At 37.0% G+C, this 18,881-nt stretch overlaps 1 protein-coding gene across 7 annotated transcripts in view; it reads left to right on the top strand.

Moving 5' to 3' along the window:
• Positions 1-18,881, top strand: part of LOC112390578 (multidrug resistance-associated protein 1-like) — an 80,754-nt gene that overhangs the window by 58,404 nt on the left and 3,469 nt on the right. For all 7 annotated transcript variants that reach the window (XM_024731547.1, XM_024731549.1, XM_024731548.1 and 4 more), the window contains 7 exons: positions 5,057-5,211; positions 7,080-7,235; positions 10,390-10,589; positions 11,853-11,979; positions 13,398-13,499; positions 15,749-15,892; positions 18,462-18,620. In XM_024731547.1, coding sequence (XP_024587315.1) covers positions 5,057-5,211; positions 7,080-7,235; positions 10,390-10,589; positions 11,853-11,979; positions 13,398-13,499; positions 15,749-15,892; positions 18,462-18,620 — 1,043 coding nt within the window. The remainder of the gene's footprint in view (positions 1-5,056; positions 5,212-7,079; positions 7,236-10,389; positions 10,590-11,852; positions 11,980-13,397; positions 13,500-15,748; positions 15,893-18,461; positions 18,621-18,881) is intronic.

The raw sequence follows: 18,881 nt of genomic DNA, 5'->3' as shown, positions 1-18,881 counted from the left end.
GACAGAATTTGGAGTTATTTTTCAGAATAAGAATACATTTTCAGTGATGAAAAAAGATGGATTTTTATTGGTGGGACTAAAGTCAGAGACCAGGGGGAAGTTGGGGTTGGTAGGGAAAAAATAATCAAGGATCTTCAGGAGTCTAGATGGGAGATAATCTAGTACAAAAAGATCTCTTATCTGATGCATCTCATTGTCACCCAAAGCATCTAGACTAGTGCTAACCAATGGGTAGGGAATGGAATAAGATTTGAATAAAGTATGAATGGAGGAAGGGTCAGAGAGCTGCAGTGGGACTGGAGAAAAGGGATGGATAGGAAAGACACTGTGGTGAAAATATATGTAAGAATTGCTGATTTGTGGGTAGGAAGAGAACATCACTCATGATTTTGAAGTTTGGGTAATTGAGAGAACAATGGAGACAAAAATAAAGAAACCAAGGACGAGGGAAGTCAGTTGGTAGAGCAGAGAAATGATTAATTCAATTTGGAGCACGTTTAATGGAAAGTGTGGTTACATATTTTTCTGCTGTTTTTTTTTTCTCCCCAGTAGCAGAATAGATACACATTGTCCTTCAAAGAAGTTAGGTGATTTGAAAGAGTAAGAAGAAAGACACTCAAAAGTATAGTACTCAAAAGTGTAGAACAATTAAAGGGAAGATCTTTTTAATTAATTAATTAACTTTTGGCTGCGTTTGGTCTTCATTGCTGCGCGCAGGCTTTCTCTAATTGCGGCGAGCAGGGGCTACTCTTTGTTGCGGTGCGTGGGCTCCTCATTGCGGTGGCTTCTCTTATCGTGGGGCACGGCCTTTAGGCACGAGGGCTTCGGTAGCTGTGGCTCACGGGCTCAGCAGTCGTGGCTCTAGAGCGCAGGCTCAGTAGTTGCGGCACACGGGCTCAGCCGCTCCGCGGCATGTGGGATCCTCCCGGACCAGGGCTCGAATCCGTGTCCCCTGCGTTGGCAGGCAGATTTTTAACCACTGAACCACCAGGGAAGCCCAAGGGAAGATTTTTTAAATAGACAGTTTTTTATGTGTTTATAAGAAGAAAGGAAGACAAAGAGAAGGAGAGTGATAAATTCAAATAAGAAATAACAAAGCCATCTACGTGGAAGTCTTGCTATCTAGGGATATGCATAGGGAAAACAGAGACGCATGCTTTTGGTAACAGAAAATGAAGATAACATTTAAAATTTTGTGATTTAGGGCCTTGCTTCTGTTTTCTGCTCTCCTATCTTATTTTTATTGCGTGACCATAGTACTTCTTATAAGTATCTCCATCAGAAAGTAAGCAAATATTGTGAGACAAATTTATGTTTGTTTTGTCATTCTGTTAACAACATTCATTGAGGAAAGAGTTGTTATGTTAATAACTAAAATGAGATACAGGACTTAGAATGCGTCTGGTTTTGAGTCAGTGAATCAAGTTTTTTGGCTTGTGGTTTGCAGCTCGAGGAAAAAGTAGGTATTGACATCTAGAATGCTGAGCAGCAAAAGAAATGTCCCATATACATCTCTATATCTATGTCTGTCACACATATATAGGAGGGTTAAACTCTTACCAATCCAGTGAGCTCATGTTACAGTTTTAAGGGAGACTCAGTATCCTTCAGAGAATATTTTAAGTGAGCAAATACTGTTTTTCCTATACTAGACAAGGTATGCAAGTTTAGTGTTCAAAATTTTCCTTGTGTAAGGTCTTGCTTTTAATTAACTATCAGTAGGTATAGAAAGTATTTTGTAGTAAAGGTAACAGATTATGCAGAGTTTAATCAAAAAGATTTTTTCCTGATTGGATTTTTGTTTTTTACATTTAAAAACATTTAACTTTTTGACTTATTATTAAATACAATTATAAATTATTTCTTAAGAAATGAAAGTATATAATTTCTGACTTTTTTAGTAGTCCGCAGCTGTGTCCTATGGAACCTGGTTCAATCAAGAGCAGGCTGTATTCACTGATATCATCAAAGCTCACGTTATTTTTTGAGCTTTAAAACATAAATAGCACTTTCACATGTTAATGCCAGAGGCTATGAATAATATAGAAGGCTAACATTCAAAGAAAACTGGAGTACTGAAGCAGAAAACATTGCATCTATATTTTATAACAATAATAAAGATCTTACCTTATCTTCTGAAAAAGAAATAGCCCTGAACATTTTATTCCTGGTTCCCGGCTATTTCCTTTAGAATCTCTAGGGCACTCTGAACATCCTTAATCTATTGTGTTTTATGCTCCCTTGTTAGGAGCTTCCTTTTCCAACCCAATGTGTAAAATATAGGCGCCTTATTTTCAAAGTGCAATGTTTAAGGAGTACACCAGTCTAAGATGAGTGAGTAGATCATTTACTTTACTTACCTCACAAAAATTCCACTGAAATGACAGTGAATAAATATAAAAGTAAAGGGTTCAGGGGATTTCAGAGTGATAAATGTCTACATAAGCGATTATACTGATAATCAAGGGTAGAAGAACCTGCAACCAGGAACAGATACTAGATGAAACTGTAAAAGAATAGGGAGCGGTTCAGTCTAGCTGTGGAGGAACGCAGGTACAGAGAGTAAGATTGAGTAGCGTCGAAATAATCAAAGTGATTCACTAGAACATTGTTCTCCTGTTACCAACTGGCACAGCAGTAGTACAGTGAAAACTAGGAAGCTGATGTTTAAAAAGGAAATTAGGGTTACTAGTGTGTGTGACCTACATAGAAGAAAGCCTCCTTATGTGGCTTTTGGAGAAGTTCCAGTCTATGTCTACATCACCATATGAGACTTCCAGTGTCACACCCACTTAAGTGGAATTTCCATTCAGAGGAGATTGGGGAAAATTAATGTGTACACAGGCAGAAGAAAGCCACACCAGGTACCTCTTAATTCACCATGTTTTTTTTTAAATTTTTTTTTTTATCACCATGTCTTTATCTTGCACGTTTTAACTGGTAATGATGGATGGTCATGCATTTTAATCAAGTGAGCAGTACAGAGAAGAGCCAACAAATAGAGCAGTGGAGCCCGGAAGTAAAATAGTCATATTTGATATGTAAGAGAAGCTTAAAATTAGTATCTTCAGATATTCAAAAGCAGAGGCAAAGCAAGAGCAGAATGTGCTTAAATAAGTTCAATCTAAGAACAAGAAAGTTCTTAAAAAATTTAAAGAATTTAAAAAGATTGTACAAGTGTGAGAAGATAAATCGGTAGAAATTGTCCCAGATGTACAACATCAAAAACATAGATGGCAAATGATAAATAAGGAAAAATTAGAGGAATAATCCAAGATGTCCAACATCCATACAATAAGACACAGTAAATGCAGATGGAAATTATCAAATGCATAATATTTAACGACATTTTCTGTAACTGAAGAATACTAAAGCCTGTTCCCACAAAAATTTCCAGTTTAGAGCAGAAATACAGAGGGTTCCAAGAGAGTAGTTTATGTTGCTGGATGAGGGGGTGAAACAGGATGAAAGAAGTAATAGACTATCTGCTGAGTTTAAACATATTCCAAAGAGATTCGCTGACTATTGAATTGTTTGGGGATAGATTAGTGCTTGTTGCATAGAAAAATAGTGGTACAAGCATTATACATTTAGTGAACATAATGAATATTATGTTTAGAAGTAATGTAAACACAATATTTGAGAACAAAAGGGCAACAACCTATTTTTGGAAGGACTAGAAGCAAGTATGGGGAGTGAGGTAGGAAAATAATAGAAAGTATTTAAGAGTAAGAAATTATTAAAGAGCAGTGTGTGATGTTATTTAAAATATAAAGGAACTAGCTAAAAGAATTTGAGGTTGGAACAAGAATCCTGTTGGCAACACACTTTTACTAACAATTTTGTATAGTAGAGATCAGCGGTGCAATTATGTATCCCAGAAGACTCAAGAGCAAATGGCTTAAATAACATGGAAATTTATTGATGCCTCAAATGGAAAAGTCCAAGCACAAGTTTTTAAACACACTTGATCCAGGGGCTCAAACAAAGTGTCCACCATGCTTTCTCAGTTCTGCTCGTTTTCCTCTTTTCCTGAGCCATTCTCAGGCTTCACATGGTGATGAAAATGTTCTCTTTCATAGAACCTCTTTCCATAGAAATCCATGAAATTACTCTCCTTGAAACAATTTGAGTCACATATCCACCCTTGAACCAATCATTGTAACCAAGCATTTCTTCCTCCACCCCTACAAGTTCCCTAGTTGGGGGATTCTTTGTCCTTTCATTTCTTCTTACACACCTGGATAGTTCTTTTCTGAGCTTGTCTCTTTCTTGTTATATTTTTGTCAAACACAGCTACCAATAGTCAATAGATGCTATTAACTGTGTTTTAACCTGTTCCACTGAAGCTACATGTTTATTATATTTTCTAACTTTTTAGTTTTTTCAAGAACCTTCTCACCAACCAAACCGTAATAGCTTGACAGACCAAAAATAGTTTATTCATGACTCATACCACTTGTCCACTGTAGGTCAGGAAAGGGACTCTTCTGATTCTAGGGCCCAAGATGAAGAAGCAATCCAACCACTATTTTAAATGTTGGCAGGCACTGTGCAAAGGGAATAGGAGCTTTAGCAAGTCTGACACCTGGAAGTATCATGTGAAATATCTCAACTTACCGTTCAGAACTATTCATTCGATTCCATCAATCACAAGGAGGTCAGAAAGTGCAATTCTACCATGGACCTAGAAGCTAGGAGAACTGAAATTATTTGTCTAGCAGCATCAGTCACTACCACATTGTCTTTCAGGACATCATAAAGTTAATAGGTTGCCAAAATTCTGTCAACCCGGTTGATCTGTTATCTTTAGAGCATTTCTCTAGAACCTATGCTCGTGAATAAGGAGAGCACTGCTCTTATAGTGCACCAGAGTGTCCGTATTTATCTTCCATGCACCATATGCATTTATACTTAGTTTGGTCCACAGTGATACATTTTTAAGTTTGATATTTGAGTTTTCCATTAAAAATAAATGCTATTACAAGCAATCTTTTGTGAGTTAAAATTCAGAATTTAAGCTGTTAATGTGTCATTGATAACCATTTGTGTTTAGGTCTCTTTGTTTGCTCGGGAGCTTATGTACTCACCAGAGGATCCTTGGCTGCCTCTCGAACTTTGCATGCTCAACTGTTGGATAATGTGCTGCATCTCCCACTCCAGTTCTTTGAAACCAATCCCATAGGCCAGATTGTCAATCGGTTCACCAAGGTAAGTAAGCCATACCTTATTAAATAGCATACGTATAAATGATCCACATTTAGTACCTTATTATCTCATTTGTAAAAAATATCATTCTAAAAAGATGGGGTTACGTTTAGGGTAGATTTCATTGTTATTTTATTTCTAATTCTTGGGACATTTATAATTGATGTATAGCAGAGTCACATCTTACACACATACTTAAAATAACCCTTAAAAATTGCTGAAAGAATCCAAGAAGTACATGTGCTCTGGTGTCTACAACTCCAATTCTTATACACATTTAGTTTGAGAATCAGTGGTTCAGGCTGAGGAGGGGGAGAAATGTAAGTCTGTATCGACATATCCAGATTTTAAGCATTCTGCCTTTAAAAGAACTATCGACTCGTTAATGGCAAATGGGAGATGGGTAGAGGTTCCCAGAGTGTCTCTGCTAACCTATAGGGTTTTGCCCATTGTGTTTACTACGAAGTACTTGTAATTGTACTGTCCAATAAAATGTAATGCAAGCCACAGAGGTAATTTAAAATTTTCTAGTAGCCACAATATAAAAGTAAAAAGAAACAGTTGAAGTAATTATTTATAATAATATATTTTAACAGAAAATATCTGAAACATTACTTTAAAGTATAATCAATGTAAAATTATTGATTGAATATTTTATTTTTCTCCTACAAAGTCTTCAAAATCTGGTTTGTGTAATAGACTTCTGTTAGATCTCAGTTTGCAGCAGCCATGTGGCTTCTGTATTAGTGCATAGCCATGATCTTAAAATATGGCAATATATTTTTGTGTATATGAAAAACATTTGGTGTGGTATGGGGGAAAATGAGGATAAAACATCAAAGTATAAATGAGAATACCTAGCATAATCAATTTTTGTTGGAGTATTAAATCTTGCTTAATCATACCAGTGTCACACTGTTCTTTGAAAGTTTATAGAAGAACTTGATCACCAGTGTTCTTTGTCTCCCAGTGGACATATCACTATGACCCTCCTAAACAACTCGCATTATTATACAGTAACATGACAAACGATTGGGTCTTGAACAGATGAGAATATGAGAAGGTGTATTTTTAAAGACAGGCAGGAAGTTACGTATGAATATGATGCTCTTACACTATTTGGTATGTGAGATAATCAGGGAAGTCCCAAAGCAAGGCTGAGAAGAAATAAAATTCTATCTCCATTCTTTATCAGTTTTGTCCTAAACTGAATACTCCATCCCTTCAAGGTTGAGTGCCTTCCTATTCCCTGGGATCTCTAGGGTCGTACCTTATACCACAAACATAGCTTTAAGTTACATGTGAACTGATGCATGACCTTCCCATGTCCATTTCTCAGTCCCATTGTCCACCTCTATCTTTCGGTTTTTAATTTTGTAAGTGAAGATTATTTTGTTTTCCTGTTTCTTCTGATATTGGCAGGATCCAGCTATCCAGGAAGGTCACTGGACATGTTCTCAGTGGATAAGAATGGCCCAGGAGTATTTTACAGTTTTTAGGGAGTGAATAATGGCAGACCAATGTCCCTGAATACCCAACTACCGGGGTTTGGACTCTTTTTTTTTTTTTTAACAGAGTCTGATTTCAGTCATATAAATTAAGTGCCATGTAGTTGTCATTGGGAAGTACAAATTGCTTGATCATAGACATATTGGTACTAGAACACCCTCTTAATTGTTACAGCTGAAAAATACATGGGGGTGGGCTGGGGAGGGCAGAGATCATATATTGAATAGTTAGATATTTAATAATCAGATTGTCACATCTGGGTAAATGTTTTTATTTTTACAATGAATGATATATGTCTTCTTCCCCTCATTTTAAACCAATGAAAAGTTAAAAATAAAGTGACTCGATATCAAATTTTTCAGGACATGTTTATAATTGATATGCGTTTCCATTACTACTTACGGACCTGGCTGAATTGTACACTGGATGTTATTGGAACAGTTTTGGTCATTGTGGGAGCTTTACCACTCTTCATTCTGGGGATTATTCCTTTGGTTTTCCTCTATTTCACTATACAAGTAAGTACATGGATTTTTATGTGTATTAATAACTTATAAGTTCACAGTCAAATATAGTTTCAGACCCACTTAGATTGCCTGTTAGTTAAGGTTCTCTAAGGAGCAGACATCAAGAAAGGATTAGATGTACTAGAGAATTGCTGGGGGAAATGCCTGTAAAAGATAAAGGAGAGGGAGCAAGACAAGGCTGGGTGAGCCCTTCGACAGTGAGGTAGGTCTGCTCCCTTCAAGGGAGAAGGAAGAGGATTGGGTAGGAAGAGTCTTGGACTGCAGAACGGTTCCATAAGAGGTTTGGTTGAATGAATGGGAAGTCCACAACCAACACTGCCCAGTGGATGCTCACATGTGACCCCTGAATGGGCTTGTTTTAGCACCCCTGCCATGCTCAGTCTTTGTCTGGGAGTCATCTGTGGGAAAAATGGCCTTCATTCTACTATAGTAGTGGATTTGGAGGGGCAGCGGCTGGGCTGTCAGTCAGCTATGGGTCCTGCAACAGGAGAACTGAGTTGTGCATTTTCATGGCCACCATAAAACCTAGGTGTTGTTTACATTTTAGCAGAAAGTTAATTTGCCTGAAGATCCAAGAGAGAAGCACATATTGCCTTTTGCCCTGTTATCCCTGCTGTCAACAAACTATTGCTGGAAGAACTACAACAGATCTCTCATGATATGTATATATCCTTATATTCCAATTAAAATGTGGTCAACCGGGGGCTTCCCTGGTGGCGCAGTGGTTGAGAGTCCGCCTGCCGATGCAGGGGGCACGGGTTCGTGCCCCGGTCCGGGAAGATCCCACATGCCGCAGAGCAGCTGGACCCATGAGCCATGGCCACTGAGCCTGTAAAATGTGGTCAACCAGTTTGAATTCCAAAATTATGTCACTGTGAGGTTGTAGTGTAAAAACAAAATTTCTTAACACATATTTAAATTAAATATAAAAGTTTTTTGAGGTTCTCTATACAAAAGGATGCAGTTCTTGTAGTTTAATGTTTTCTCAACCTAAGTTTTCAAATTCATATTGGAGTTTAATTTGTCCAACCAGGATGTTAATCATTTGCTCATTTCTGCACCTGTACTATCATTATTCCTCCTACTTCCTATGTTGTCCCTCTTCTCTCTGCCTGTCTGGATCTTACTTACCCTTCATGCCTAGGTTATATTCTACTTTCTGTGAGAAGCATTCTCTACCAAAGTAGGGCGAAGAGATATGACTCATGTAGGTATTATGGATTTATTATGCTGCTAGCATTATAGGCTGTTTTTTGTTTTTGTTCTTGTTGTCATTTTATTTATTTATTTATTCATTTATTTATTTACTAGACCAAAAATTGTCTCCTCAATGTGATTGTAAGTCCTCTGGGGCAGACACTATGTCTTATAGTTAGAAAAAAAAAAAAAGTCAAGAAATTGAGGAATGGTGTTGAGGATCAATTGTGTCTGCTTAAAAAAACAAAAACAACAAAATATATCACAAGTGATAGTCTTGTGGTTGGTGCACTATAACAGGGTGTCTGGGAGTGGAAAAGAGTCTAGAAACCATGTCTTGTTAGGCGGAACTTTATAGGGTGAGCCCTGAATGAAGATTCAGGAACTTCAGATTACTTTCCTGACTCCTGTGTTTGGTATGTCACTTTCTTTTCCAGGCTTCATTTCTTTTCCCTGTAAAATAAGAGGTTTGCTTTAGGTCAGTACTACTCAAAGTGTGGTCCCTGGACCCATGGGCCTATAGAATCAGAATCTCTTTTTTAAAAAATCACATTTTACAACCAAAATATACACAATTTTTATTTGCTAATCATACCCTGATAGATCAGAGGGAAATAAAGAATTTCTCACAGAAGTCTGTGTTTTTAAAATCCTTCTGGTAATTTTTACTAAAGTATGAGAAGCACTGATCTAAATCAAATGTTCTTAAGCTCAATGCTCTGGACAGTTTCATGGAAGGACCCCAGGGCTTCTATAATTCATTGAACTTTAATGAAACTACCTTTGAGACAATCTCTTAAGTCCTCTTGCAGGCTCAGAATGCCGTAATCGTTTGTATTCTCTAGAGCACTTAACATAGAGCAGAGCTTGTAAACTGTAAGCTGACAGGCCACATGTAGCGTCAGGTATGTTTTAGCGTAGCTTGCTTAATGTTTTTACCAAAATGGAGACATTTTTAAAATTAGGAATTTTACATAAAATTCCAGATCTGAAGATTTTCATGAAAAAAAATTGCAAGATGTAGCAAACTCTTTATTTTCATTTCCAGTTTGTAGCAATTACGTGGGGCTGATAAAGGATCCACCCATCCCAGCTGTCCTCAGCCCAAGTCAGAGGGGAAGTAGTCAATTATAATTGTGGCCACATTGGTTTTTTTGGCAGAAAAAAATAAAGAAAAAATTTTTCCATAACTATATTAAGGTACAAAAATATTATTGTTTGTACATTTGGTTGGCTTCCTTCATTTAATGGGTTAACCACCTGGCCACACTTCCAACATGTAACATAGAGCTTTTTCCACAGTAGGTACTCAATAATGGGTGTTTGAGAGCGTTATCAAAGTGAAATTTTGCCCAATTATGTTCTAGTTGTGCTATCCAGAATTTGGGCTTTTTACTGTTACAAAGGTGCATTCGTTTCCTGGGGCTCCTGTAACAAACTTGGTGGCTTAAAACAACAGAAAGTTTATTCTCTCACAGTTCTGGAGGCCAAAAGTCCAAAATCCAGGAGTAGGCAGGGTTGGCTTCTTCTGGAGGCTCTGAGGGAGCCATCTGTTGCATGCTTCTCTCCTAGCTTCCGGTGGCTGTCAGAGACCCCTGGCATTTTCCTTGACTCCTAGGTCCATCACTCCAGTCTCGTCTTCACATGGCTTTCTCCCTGTGTCTGTGTCTTCTCCTTTTCTACTTTTTATAATGACGCTCAGATTGTATTTAGGGCCCACCCGAAATCCAGGATGATCTCATCTCAAGAACCTTAATGACATCTGCAAAGATCCTATTTCCAAATAAGGTCACATTCACAGGTACTGGAGGTTAGAACTTGAACTTAACTTTTGGGGGCTGCTCTTTAGTTACACAAGTATCCACTACACAAGTATCTTGCCATTTTCAAACTATTGAAGCAATTGTGCCTACATCTTCCCAACCGCCTCTTTCTGTTTTCCTGTTAGAGATACTACGTGGCAAGCTCTCGGCAGATTCGGCGGCTGGCAGGAGCATCTCGCTCTCCTGTCCTTTCCCACTTTAGCGAGACTCTCCTTGGGGTGTCCACTATCAGGGCATTTGGACATGAACAGAGGTTCATCCAGCAAAACAAAGATGTGGTGAATGAGAATTTGGTCTGTTTCTACAACAATGTGATTTCGAACAGGTAAGTCATATTCACATACCCAGTTCAGGACTAGTCTCTTCTTGGATATTTTATTCACTAACTTCTAAACAAAAAGTGTTTTTTTGTTTTGTTTTGTTTTTTGCGGTACGCGGGCCTCTCACTGTTGTGGCCTCTCCTGTTGCGGAGCACAGGCTCCGGACGCGCAGGCTCAGCGGCCATGGCTCACGGGCCCAGCCGCTCCGCGGCATGTGGGATCTTCCCGGACCGGGGCACGAACCCGTATCTCTTGCATCGGCAGGCAGACTCTCAACCACTGCGCCACCAGGGAAGCCCCAGAAAGTGTTTTTAGTGATATTTCATCAAAAATATTAAAGCCTTAAATATTTCTAGTATTTAATATACACTTAAGTTAAAGTGTGTCTATTTATGTCCATATGAATCGTACATGCTACTTTACGTGAAAATAAGGTCCCACGTTTTTTGAAGGTTATACAGGATGCTATTAGAATTAGTAAAGATGTGACTCTTTGTTGTATTTTATATTTGTAGAATGGATTTTCTTTGCAAACAATAATCTATAATATTCTGAATTTGAAGCTATACATTTCACATAGAGGAGAAGAAAAACATTAAATAGTTGGGAACATGTTAACTTTTAGTGACTAATTTTATCATATAAAAAACGTGTATGTAATCAGAAAGGTAAGTGATTTTCCAATGGGATTTTAAGATAAATGCATTTCAGCTGATGTTCTTTTGTTTTGATTTTTAATTCTGATTAAGTTTTTTTTTTTTTAATTTTATTTATTTATGGCTGTGTTGGGTCTTCGTTTCTGTGCGAGGGCTTTCTCTAGTTGTGGCAAGTGCGGGCCACTCTTCATCACGGTGCACGGGCCTCTCACTATCGCGGCCTCTCTTGTTGCGGAGCACAGGCTCCAGATGTGCAGGCTCAGTAATTGTGGCTCACGGGCCTAGTCGCTCTGCGGCATGTGGGATCTTCCCAGACCAGGGCTCGAACCCGTGTCCCCTGCATTGGCAGGCAGATTCTCAACCACTGCGCCACCAGGGAAGCCCCTGATTAAGTTTTAAAGCAAAGTTCTGCAAAAGTAAAGTGTATTTTTATGCAGAGAAATCCTTTACTCTATCATCACTACAAAACTCCTGTTTGATTGAGTTCTAAGTAAGTGTGAAAAAAGAGAATGCAGCTATTGATGTTTACTTCTTCAGTTTTCAGAGGAGAGTTCATACTAAGTGCACCAAAACTTTTGCATCTCAGTACAGGAATATTTTCCATTATTACAGGTGGCTGTCTGTTAGACTTGAATTTCTTGGCAATTTAATGGTGTTCTTCGCTTCACTGCTTGCTGTGCAGGCTGGCAATTCTATGGATTCAGCAATAGTTGGTTTGTCCATATCCTATGCCTTAAATGTAAGTAATAGTGATTTTGTGGTATATGATATGTTTATAATCCAATTAATTAAGCTCTCTTCTCCTTTTCCTGTCTGAATTATAGATTGTATTAACTAAGTAATGAGAGACAAATCTGGATTACCCTGGAGGCTCATTTCTTTCTTTTGCTACTAGCAAGAGAGCTAGCTCAGTATTTCTAAGTCAGCTCACAGAGAAATCAGGCTGATACCCAAGGCTCAGTGCTAGAGGATTCAGGAAACTCCTGCTGTTGAATCATTACCCAGAAGTTTCCTGTTCTCCTATCCTTATAGAGTTATAAAGTATAACAGGGATAGGGCCCCTCTCTACCGTGGCCTGTCCATCTGGTTTGCCCAAACTAAGCAGAGAGATAATGCAAGCTCTGGGGAGAATATATGCTCTGCTTGTAATTCTTTCCCTAATAAGCCCTATTTTATATGATACTGCAAAGTGCTAGTGGTATGCTGTGTGCAAGTCCCCTTAGTAAAATAGAAAATATATCAAATTGCTCAATATAATTCCATATTATTTAAAAGATGGGTCTACGTGATTTGGGTACATGCCCTTAGTCCCTTATCTAAAAGCCTCAAGTCAGTTGCATTTCAGAATTCAGAACTTAGGCTTCTAGAAAGGAAATATAATACATTTAACATATATATATATATATATATATATATATATACACACACAAATAAATATATCCATATATATGTATGTATGTATGTATGTATATATGCAGGGCCTGGGGCAGAACTCTGTAATCAAACTCTTTGTTCTGCAGTGAAATATGTGAATGTACATCCTAAGTGGGTTAAATCAACACTTTAAGGAGACCCACATCAGTTCAGTCAGGTTGGCCATCAAATGGTTTAGCACCAAACTCAAGAAAAATCTGAATCGTGAGAGTTTTGTGACTTTCAGAACTAGATTTGAAGTTACAACCTTGGGGAAATTATATGTAGGGATAATTTGCGTGAGAAGAAAGTAGAGTTTGGGGGTAAAAAAGGAGACAGGAGTAGTCAGAAAATTCCTTCTAATGGAAGCTGGTAAAGAATGCCAAAGGTAACATTGTGTACAAATTTTTTCCTCACTTAGGATGTACATTTCTTAAGGTATAGCCCATCAATCTTGGTATTCATCATCTCTTACACCAAGTATGGTCTCCTTTAATATATGTTGAACTCTATTCATTCCATCTTCTGACAGATAACCATTGTTTATGATATTAATGAATTTAACAAACTTAAAGAAGCACATATGTGTGTCTAAGAATAAATATGCTTACTTCTAAAGTTGTTAAATAATTCTAACAAATAAAATATATGAAAATTCTGAAAAAATGAAGCTTTATAAAGTATTATTAATAGTATATAAAAGACTGATACTCATTCATTGAGCTCTTGGTTTTTCACCTCCAGATTACTCAATCTCTCAATTTTTGGGTAAGGAAAGCATGTGAAATTGAAACCAATGCAGTTTCCATTGAAAGAGTTTGTGAATATGAAAATATGGATAAAGAGGTAAGCACTTCTAAATAACTAATAAATGGATGCAGAATTAAGATATTGTAATACACCTTGAACTGACATCTTAAAAATCAATTTTGAACAAAACCTGCATTTCCAAATTTATGCTGTAATATTTTGCATTTCGACGAAATTAAAATTCAATCTATTGTAAAATACACCGTTATTTTATATAATCACTAAAGTAGAAAAAAAGCACTGTAAATTAGGACTGTTCATAAATTATAAGATATCCCATTTCAGTATTGTTATAAAAATGAAATATGAGCACCTGTTTTTAAGGGGCACCGTGATCTGTCCCCTACCAATGTAAAGTAAAATATGCAACCTATGATTACAACTTTGTAAAGATTTTACATTGAGAAAAGTGTCTTAATGCAGTCACCTCACAATTATTTACAGTCTGATTGTCCAATTTCAAAATTAACTACGCCTTTACTGCTTATACCTTCTGTCCCATTTACTCATCATTAGCATCTCTGTGGATGGGAAGGAGAAGGAGAAAAAATCATTCTGCTTTGTTCCCTTTAGTTAACTATAATTTGGGAGAGAGAAGAATTAGACTATAGACAGAGTATAATGTTAGCATTATCTACATATTTTACTAATCTAGGGTACTTCTGTCTCCCATTTCCATGAATTAACAGGGCAGATGATAAAGGGTATATGTTGAATTTCTGTATCTTCTTCAATCCATTTATAAAGGTATCTAAATCTTCGTGAAACTTTCCTCTTTTGCTCGCTCATAACTCTGAGGAAGGAGTGTTCCTCCTCCAAATAAAAACCTACAAATTTCCAGATGTATTTTGGAAACATATCTTTTCTCAGACCTTATTCCATTAACCACCTTCTCTAATTCCTAATTTCAGCCCCCCAACCCCTTTACTCCTTTCAGCCTATAAATATACTAAAATATTTTCTGCATACTCCAACTCCTAACTAAATTTTGAATCTTCCTCTAGATTCTTCCCTGGGTCTTACCTTCCTTTTTCATACACACTTCACGAAATATTAGTCTACCTTCACGATCACAATCACAGTTACCAATATCTAGTTTGTTCAGCTTATTGCCATGTAATGACTAATATAAAAATTGTATCATTTTCTATATTTTCTAAATCGTTTGCTATTAATATGTTTTTTTTTTTGAAAAAAAGACAGTAAAATGTGTGTGTGCACACACAAGCACACACACATTTAAAAAAAATCATCTTTATGTAATTTGATGCAAGTTGTAACAGACACCATTGCAAAAACTCTTGATGTGGAAAGAAGTAAATGTGTCCAAATGACCCCTATTTACTCCTCTATAGCCCCGTTTCTCTGCTCCTCTTTACAGCAGAATTCTTGGGAATAGTTCCTGTACTTGCTCTCTCTAATTCCTCTTTTCTCATTCTTTTCTGGACCATCTTTCACACAGGCTTTAAATCCTACCACTTCACTGAGCCTGCCCTAGTCAAGATCACCAATGGTAGCCTCTCAGTCTTCACTTTACCTGGCCTATCATTTGACACTTGTGATCGCTCCCTTTCATGAAAACACTTCACCTCACTGGCGGGGCACCCCTGTCTTCTGCGTGTTCTTCTACCTCCTGCTTTTCCTCCAGTGTTCCAGAGCCAGGCCTCAGTCTCAGGTCCTCAGCATATGTAGTTAGTCTCCTTTACCTGGAAAGGGTTTCCTCTGATATCCACATGATTTGTTTCCTGACCATGTCCAGTTAAGCCTTTTCTAACCTCCCTGTTTAAAATTACACCAACCCTGCCTATTTCCTGATTTCCAAAGTTTTATCATCAACTAACATTCTGCATAGGCTATATGGTGCTTTTTGTCTCTCCTCACCAGCATGCATGCTCCGTAAGGGCAAGAATTATTTGTTTTTCTCACTGCTAAATCACCAACAACCAAAGCATTAACTGGCACAGTAAACACTCAGTATTTGGGAAATGAATAAATGACAAGCTGTCCTCCTCTCAGCTAAAAATTTCAGGTTACCTTCAGCTCCTTTATAAGGTTTTAGATTTTTCTTAATAATTTAATAGAAGATGGGAAGCCTCTTTATGTGTAAAAATTTATTTCTAAGATTTTGGTATTTTTTAAAAGTGTTTTCAGAAAACTCATAATGTTTACAAACGTCTTTCATCACTTTTGTTTTATCACTTTTTTTATATGCATGAGAATTATTTTTATTGGGAGGAGATATTTTTATTATAATTATAGTTTAAAAAATATTTCTTTGTTTTAAGGCACCCTGGATAATGTCTAAAAGGCCTCCGTCACAATGGCCCAATAAAGGGATAGTGGAATTTGTTAATTATCAGGCTCGATACCGAGATGATCTTGGTTTAGCATTACAAGATATCACTTTCCAGAGTCATGGGGAAGAGAAGGTACCATATATATTTCATAAGTCTCACTTTACCTTTCATCTGAATATATTTACTGTTAAGGCCAAAGTATACTGTGATATTGAATATAAGATGGTCATTTGTTCAAATTTCATATAAAAGTAATAAAGACATGGTTGGTTTGTACAGAATAAGCTTTTCCTCTATCAACAAAAATATATATTTTAAGCTGTTCATAATCTATTGTGAAACATGACTTTACTATTTTTTAGCTTTATTGAGGTAAAATTAACAAATAAAAATTGTATTTTTTAGGGTGTACAGTGTGATAGTTTGATATACATATATTGTGAAATGATTCTCATAACCTTAAGAACACTTAAGATCTACTCTCTTAGCAAATTTCAGTATTACTAATTATAGTCACCATGCTGTGCATTAGATACCTAGAATTTATTTGCCTTATAACTGAAAGTTTGTACCCTTTGACAAACATCTTCCCATTTTCCCCACCTTTCAATCCCTGGTAACCTTTTGTTTGACGTTTTGACGTTTTTAGATTCCACATTTAAGTGAGATCATACAATATTTTTCTCTGTCTGGCTTCTTTTACTTAGCATAATGTCCTCAAGTTCACCATGTTACCAGAAATCACAGGATTTTCTTCATTTTTGTGCAGGATTATATATATGTTTATATACATTTTTTTTTTCTTTATCCATTCACGCATGGCATACACTTAGGTTGGTTCCATATCTTGGCTACTGTGAATAATGTTGCAATGAACTTGGGAGTGCAGATTCCCCTTCATCATACTAATTTCATTTCCTTTGGCTATATACCCAGTATTAGTATACTTTATTTTTACACCCTCTAGTAAGTGTATAACAATAAGAAGTATTGAAGTATAACAATAAGACAGTAAGATAATATATAGTTACCTATACAGTAAATACATCAGAGAGAATATTTGTATAGTCAGTGACATCATGTTTTCCAAGACCATTAGTGAAATGGGAAAATGCTTGAGATGTAATTTAGTTGATAAAAACTATATGCGAAACTATTGATAGTATATCATTTTTGTGTTTTAAACAAGCAAACATATACACATTAGCAAGGATCCTAGAACAGTTACAAAGCATAAACACTGATTCTCTCTAGGTGATGGGATTTTAGATGATTTTTGCTTCTATATTTTTCCCACATTTTTCAAAATGTTTTATGAAAACATATTATTATCCTGCCTAATCAGATTGATATTTTTCAAATCAGTAAAACTAAAAAATCATTTTAATTAACAGCAATGTTCCATTTTCCCTTTTTCAGAAACCTGCCTTTGGTATCTCCAAACACCTCCTTTTCTAACCCTCTAAACCAGGTCCACTGCAGTGACATCAAGGACAAAAATATTTTTGGAACAAATGAAATCATTGTGGAATTTTAATTCTTCTAATGAATTCAACATACTCCTGGTTTTTCTGATGTATAATAATATGTCACATTTAAGATTTAAGATCTTTAATTAGGGCAAACCAGCCACCATAATCTTCTCTCTGCCCAATGTTCTACTAACACCAAGACACAAGTCAGCACCCAAAAGAGGTTGCTTTAGTTCTCATGGCCAAAGGAACACACGCAATCACTGGATGTTTATGACAAGCTGATTATTTTGTCCAAGAGTCCAAAACACTCCGACATTATCTGTGACTGCCCTTAGTGGTTTTGTTGCAGTAGTTGTTTTGATACACCAAGGAAATTTGCAGGCATTCCTTTAGATTTTTTAGCCTATCTAAGCAAAGGGTTCCAGTCCCCTGTTTGTTTGCTCGTTTGTTTTGGGGGAGGGATGGTAAAGAAGCCTCATTTTGAAAGTCTCAGGAAAACAACCCCATTATCAGTCTCTCTTTAAACCACACCCTTAATGGCTAGTTTAGGGATGGTTCAGGGATGATCTACTCTTCCTGGGGCTGCTAATGTGCTCTAGTTAGGTGGTAAGTAAATTACTCAAAACTGGAGGAAAGGGACTTCCCTGGTGGCACAGTGGTTAGGAATCCGCCTGCCAATGCAGGGGACACGAATTCGAGCCCTGGTCTGGGAAGATGCCACATGCCGCGGAGCAACTAAGCTCGTGCGCCACAACTACAGAGCCTGTACTTTAGAGCCTGCAAGCCACAGCTACTGAGCCTGTGTGCCACAACTACTGAAACATGTGCGCCTAGAGCACATGCTCTTCAACAAGAGAAGCCACCACAATGAGAAGCCCGTGCACCGCAAGGAAGGGTAGACCCCTCTTGCCGCAATTAGAGAAAGCCTGCGCGCAGCAATGAAGATGCAATGCAGCCAATAAATAAATAACTAAATAAAAATTAAAAAACAAAACAAAACTGGAGGAAACACACATATTAGCCCAAGCCTTTCCAGTGAGTAAGGAGTGTCTGGATAAAGACTCATCCTTGCATGTCACGTTAAGTCTTCCATGACAGTCAATGTTTTTCTGGTTGGCAAAATTAGATTCTACTGACCCGACACGTAATGTATTTGTTGTCAGTACCAAGGTCCCCTTCCCTTACAAAAAGTACAATGTAAACTGTTTATGATAATTTCATTATAGATTGGAATTGTGGGACGAACTGGAGCAGGCAAATCAACACTATCAAATTGCCTATTTAGAATTGTAGAAGGATCAGGAGGCAAAATTATTATTGATGGAATTGACATATCTACAATTGGGCTTCATGACCTTCGTGGCAAACTTAATATTATTCCACAGGTAAAGACTGTTTTGTCATTAGTCTTTCTTAACTCCCTCTAGGGAAACTTCATCTTTTGTTCTATTTTATTTTGTTTTTGTTTTAATTTTTTTTTAAATATATTCCTTTCAAGCATACACATTCATTTTGGGGAGCCAAATTATTTTAAATGTATTATGAAAAATAACTATGTAATTAAATCCTATTAAACACTCTAAATCTGAAGTGTTCTCCCTACGTGCATTTATCTATTTGAAAAACTGCTATGTTGCTTTGCAAGT

Source organism: Neophocaena asiaeorientalis, unplaced genomic scaffold (assembly GCF_003031525.2).
Source record: "Neophocaena asiaeorientalis asiaeorientalis breed wild unplaced genomic scaffold, Neophocaena_asiaeorientalis_V1.1 scaffold330, whole genome shotgun sequence".
NCBI lineage: Eukaryota > Metazoa > Chordata > Mammalia > Artiodactyla > Phocoenidae > Neophocaena > Neophocaena asiaeorientalis.
The sequence above is the reverse complement of the archived record's forward strand: the minus strand, read 5'-3'. Positions and strand labels throughout refer to the sequence as shown.